This window comes from Lactuca serriola, chromosome 2, assembly GCF_051521515.1.
Source record: "Lactuca serriola cultivar US96UC23 chromosome 2, Lser_US96UC23_V15, whole genome shotgun sequence".
Classification (NCBI taxonomy): domain Eukaryota; kingdom Viridiplantae; phylum Streptophyta; class Magnoliopsida; order Asterales; family Asteraceae; genus Lactuca; species Lactuca serriola.
Window position 1 is genome coordinate 106,345,295 of NC_136409.1, and position 4,518 is coordinate 106,349,812.

The window sequence follows — 4,518 nt, forward strand, 5'->3', positions numbered from 1 at the left end:
GATTCAAGGATTATCTTATAGGTTGCTTAATGGACAAGCAACTAGATAAGGATAATGACTGAAACCCTATCTCTACACCTATATAAACACCCCTTGACACATGAATTCGGCCAGACCTTCCCTAAGGCTTCTTAGGAACGAATTCAATACCTCCCCTCTCTCCTTATACCTTCTCCATTTGCTCTTGGTGTGTGTAAGCCATTAGAGGAGTGACACTTGTGACTCTAAGCCTTCCAAAGTCAATTCAAGGAGGAATTGGGATTGTTATTGCTACATAACAATCAAGGTAATATCATAAACCTAATTATATGTTAATATCGATTTCCATATGCTAGAATTAGGGTTCATAGTCTTGGATAACTTGCATGTACAATAGAGAAACCTAGATCCAAGCATTAGGGTTTGTATGAGCACATAGGATGTCTTATGACCAAAACCCATCACTTAGGACTTAATTTAGAAAATTTTGGTAAAAATTAAATTAGGATTCCATGTTTGAATTATGTTGATGATTGCATGAAAACTCAAATGATTAGTTGAGCCTATATACGTTCTAGTGCATTTGTGGCTTCCTTATTCTAGTGAAATCATGGGACAAAAACACGACCTCACTTAGTTTGAAGGATGCAATATGTTTAGCATCGTGTACCAAAATGTATCCAGGAAAATTATTATCTTTAACCAATAAAGGTTGAAATTGAGCGCCCCTGCTTAAGCTTGTAGGGTTTTAGTGAAAAAAGTGAGTTACATGTTAAATAAAGAGAGAGAATTACAAGAAAAAGTTCGAAGAATTTTTGGAGCATCAAAGTTAAAGTATGAAGTTCAAAGATCATAAATTCTTAAGAAATTCAAAAAGTTGAAGATGCCCCAAAATTAAAGATCAAATGTCAAAGAAGTGAAGAATTTCAAAACAGCTCCATAGTGGTATCATAAATTGTAATTGTTTAGATTATGTATGCTTGGGTTGCTGAACCAAAAATACCTTGAGGTTAGGAGGTTTTCTGCGGATGGATTCGGAGGGATGCATAAAATGAGCATTGTTCGAAAAAAGTGGGCGAATGTTTATGAGGATTGTGAGTATTTAGAGTATGGGGGTTCCTTAGGAAAATTCACTACTAGAAAACAGACCTTTAATGACGCGCTTTTTACGACACACAAAAGGACGTGCCCTTAAAATAGTGTTATCTCTCCAAAAAATTTAAGGATTTTCGTCACGCTTTATTGCGTGCACTTAATTTAGTGTCTCAAGAAAAAAAATTAAAAACACGGAGGGCACTTTATCTTAAACGCGCGTCGTCTGTACCTGTCGCTTTATAATTTTAATGAAACGTGCTTAGTAGACAAGGGGGAAACGAAATCCCCAAAATTTTGAAAACCCGCTTGTTTTTTCTATCTTCTATCTATCTTTCATCTTCGCAATCACAACCATTCAACCTAACAAGGACGAGCATTGCACTCTTGATTTCCCTAACTCTTTTTCATTTTCTGATCAAACTTGAAAGAATCGAAAAAAATCTATCAATTTTGAAGCCTAGAGAATCACAACAACGGACTTCATTACATCTTCATCTTATTCACATTACCACTTCGAATCTCCTACCCTAATTTTCCCTCAGCAACAATTCTAGAAGCTTCGCAGACATGGCTCAAGAACCCAGACGGGGCGAATTGGAGGAAGAAGATGATGGCGGTGACTATGACTATTTGTTGCCGCCGAAACAGGTTATTGGACCCGACGAAGGTAATCGGGTTAAGATTACCACAACCACACGCGTCCGTAAACTCGCTAATGATCGGCTCAGCAAGCGCGCCATGGAGAGGCGTTCTTGGCCTAAGTTCGGTGATTCCATTCAAGAGGACGTCGGTGCCAGACTCACCATGGTTTCTACCGAGGAAATCATCTTTGAGCGACCAAGGGCTCCAGGTACGACATCCCTAGATCTGAAATTTCATATAATTGTAACAATCGATCCTTTATAATTATTTATGTGAAATTGTTAAGACATATGTAGTTGAAGAAGTTTATTACTTTATTTACATCTAGCCCTAGTTCTCTACATCAGGTTTATTACCTAGATCAACAGTTTCAGTTGCAATTAACTATGCACATATCAATCATCATGATAATAGTCAATCACTACCGATTTAAAAACTTAGGAATCTATCTCAATTTCATTGCTGCTTGTTAGATATGCCGATTGTGAATGCAAAGTTTTGTCTTTTAGGTACAAAATTTGAAGACTCAAATGTAGCTAGAGACCCATTAGCCCAAATGTTGAAAAGAGGAGATGTATTGATGGTATGCAGGACATGTGGGAAGAAAGGAGACAATTGGACCTCAAATAGACCTTACAAGGACTTGGCTCAGCCTACCGAGTCCTTCTCTGAGAACCCAAACCCTTCAGACTCATCAGCCACGTGTGAATTTGGACTCTGGTTCCCATCATAATCGCACTAATTTTCTTACACTTAGAGACCCAGTGATTTAGGGCACTAATTCTTGATTGAAGTGACCGATTAAGATGAACACATTCAGTTCTTTATTTTTCTTTTATTTGACAAGTGGGTTCTAATTCTTGATTGAAGGTTTAGTATGTTTTTACTTCTAATTTGTGTGTTTATTTTTTCTAATTTTTGTCTTTGCTTCGGTTTCAGAGAAACCTTTATTAATTTCATCTTTATAGTTAAGCATAACAATCTTGATACTTGATTTTGGCATTTTTTTTGCAGTTTTATTTATCAAATGGGGCTTGCAAACATTGGAAATCTTGTTGTGTAAACTTTCTTATACATGTATCTGTTATGTATCTATCTCTGCTTGCAATGAATATGATTTCTCATGGTCTAAATTACTACGACTTTTACATTCAGATAGAACTGAATGGTGAACAAGCAACAAAATGGGGTCCTTCTTGCTAATAAAATACCACTATTCAAGGAAGCTGGCTTGGCCAAAAGGAACCGCCCTTCTAGAGCAATACACAATGGATGCATAAGCTTAAGTACAAATATCAAATAAATCAAACACAGATTGGATGCATAAGTACAAAGGCTCAAGTAAGCTTATGCTCCTACCTGAGAACACTGATCAGGTTTGTATTATCTTTCCTTTTTCCAAAGTTGTTTCTTATGCTGATTTTAATCACGTATAGTTAGTTATCACTGTGGGTGTGTTTTCATGCAGTTATCTCAAATTCTTAAGTATTGCAATTCCAGATGTTTGGCAGTTGTTCCTCAAGGTGGAAACACAGGTCTTGTTGGAGAAAGTGTTCCTGTATTTGATGAGGTAACACTAACACTAACACTACACTACTATCCCTTCATCTTAAATTTATTGTTTGCTTGTGTTCTTATTTTTGATTTACTGTATCAATTTCAATTTCAGGTGATTATAAATACCCGGCGCATGAATAATATTATTTCCTTTGACGAGGTAGGGAGGTCAGTCTTCTTATATTACTAATCCAAAGGACTTTTTGGTCATTTTATTATTAAGAAACACACAAGAATTGTTGGTTGCTAATACCAATATATATATATATATATATATATATATATATATATATATATATATATATATATATATATATATAATTTTGCAGGTGAGTGGTGTACTGGTATGTGAAGTAGGATGCATACTGGAAAATCTGATTTCTTTCCTAGACAAACAAGGGTAATATTAAATAATTATTAAAAAGTTATAATATTTGTGTAAACAAATTTAATTTAATTTTTGTTTCAGATTTATTATGCCATTAGATTTAGGTGCAAAAGGAAGCTACCAGATTGGTGGAAATGTTTCAACTAATGCTGGTGGCTTACGCCTTGTACGTTATGGATCTCTTCATGGAACTGTTCCTGGTAAGCCTTTTTCTCTCATTTTATTTTAAATTTTTGGAATTAAACATTTAAATAATTTAAAAAAATTAATTTCAGGTCTTGAAGTTGTTTTGGCAAATGGTAATGTGTTTGAAATGCTTGGGAGTTTGCGAAATCTTGTGATGCATAGTCGATCGAATAAAAGAGCGGTTGCGGAAGCTGGAGGGGTTCAGGTTGTGCTTGATTTGATTGGTTCGGGTGATACGAATACATCGATTCAGGCTGCAATGTTTATTAAGCTTCTTTTTTCCAAAAATACCATCCAAGAATATGCATCTAGTGAGACTGTTAGAGCTATAACCGGTAAATCTTAATAAGTAAGAATTGAAAATACAATGCTATATTGCCTTTAATCTATCTCCTTCTGCTGATCTTTCATATCTTATTGCAGCTGCAATCGAAAAAGATTTATGGGCTACAGGAGCAGTCCATGAGGAATATTTAAAAGCCCTAAACGCACTTTTCGTAAACTTCCCACGTTTAAGAGCCTCTGAACCCGCAACATTAAGCATCCCACATTTGGTGACATCACTCAAAACCGGCTCAGAAGCAACACAAGAAGCTGCATTTGACACGCTATTTCTTCTGAGGCTAGCGTGGTCTGCAGATCCCAATCAAACTTAACGATCATTTTTACAC

At 35.8% G+C, this 4,518-nt stretch overlaps 1 protein-coding gene across 1 annotated transcript; it reads left to right on the forward strand.

The window, feature by feature from the left end:
• The first annotated feature begins 748 nt into the window (after positions 1 to 748).
• LOC145089446 (uncharacterized) lies at positions 749 to 2,449 on the forward strand. The gene is made up of 3 exons (XM_079027884.1): positions 749 to 815; positions 1,661 to 1,924; positions 2,226 to 2,449. Exons 1-3 carry the CDS (start codon positions 749 to 751, stop codon positions 2,447 to 2,449), a joined length of 555 nt encoding a protein of 184 aa, XP_078884010.1.
• Positions 2,450 to 4,518: the final 2,069 nt, after the last annotated feature.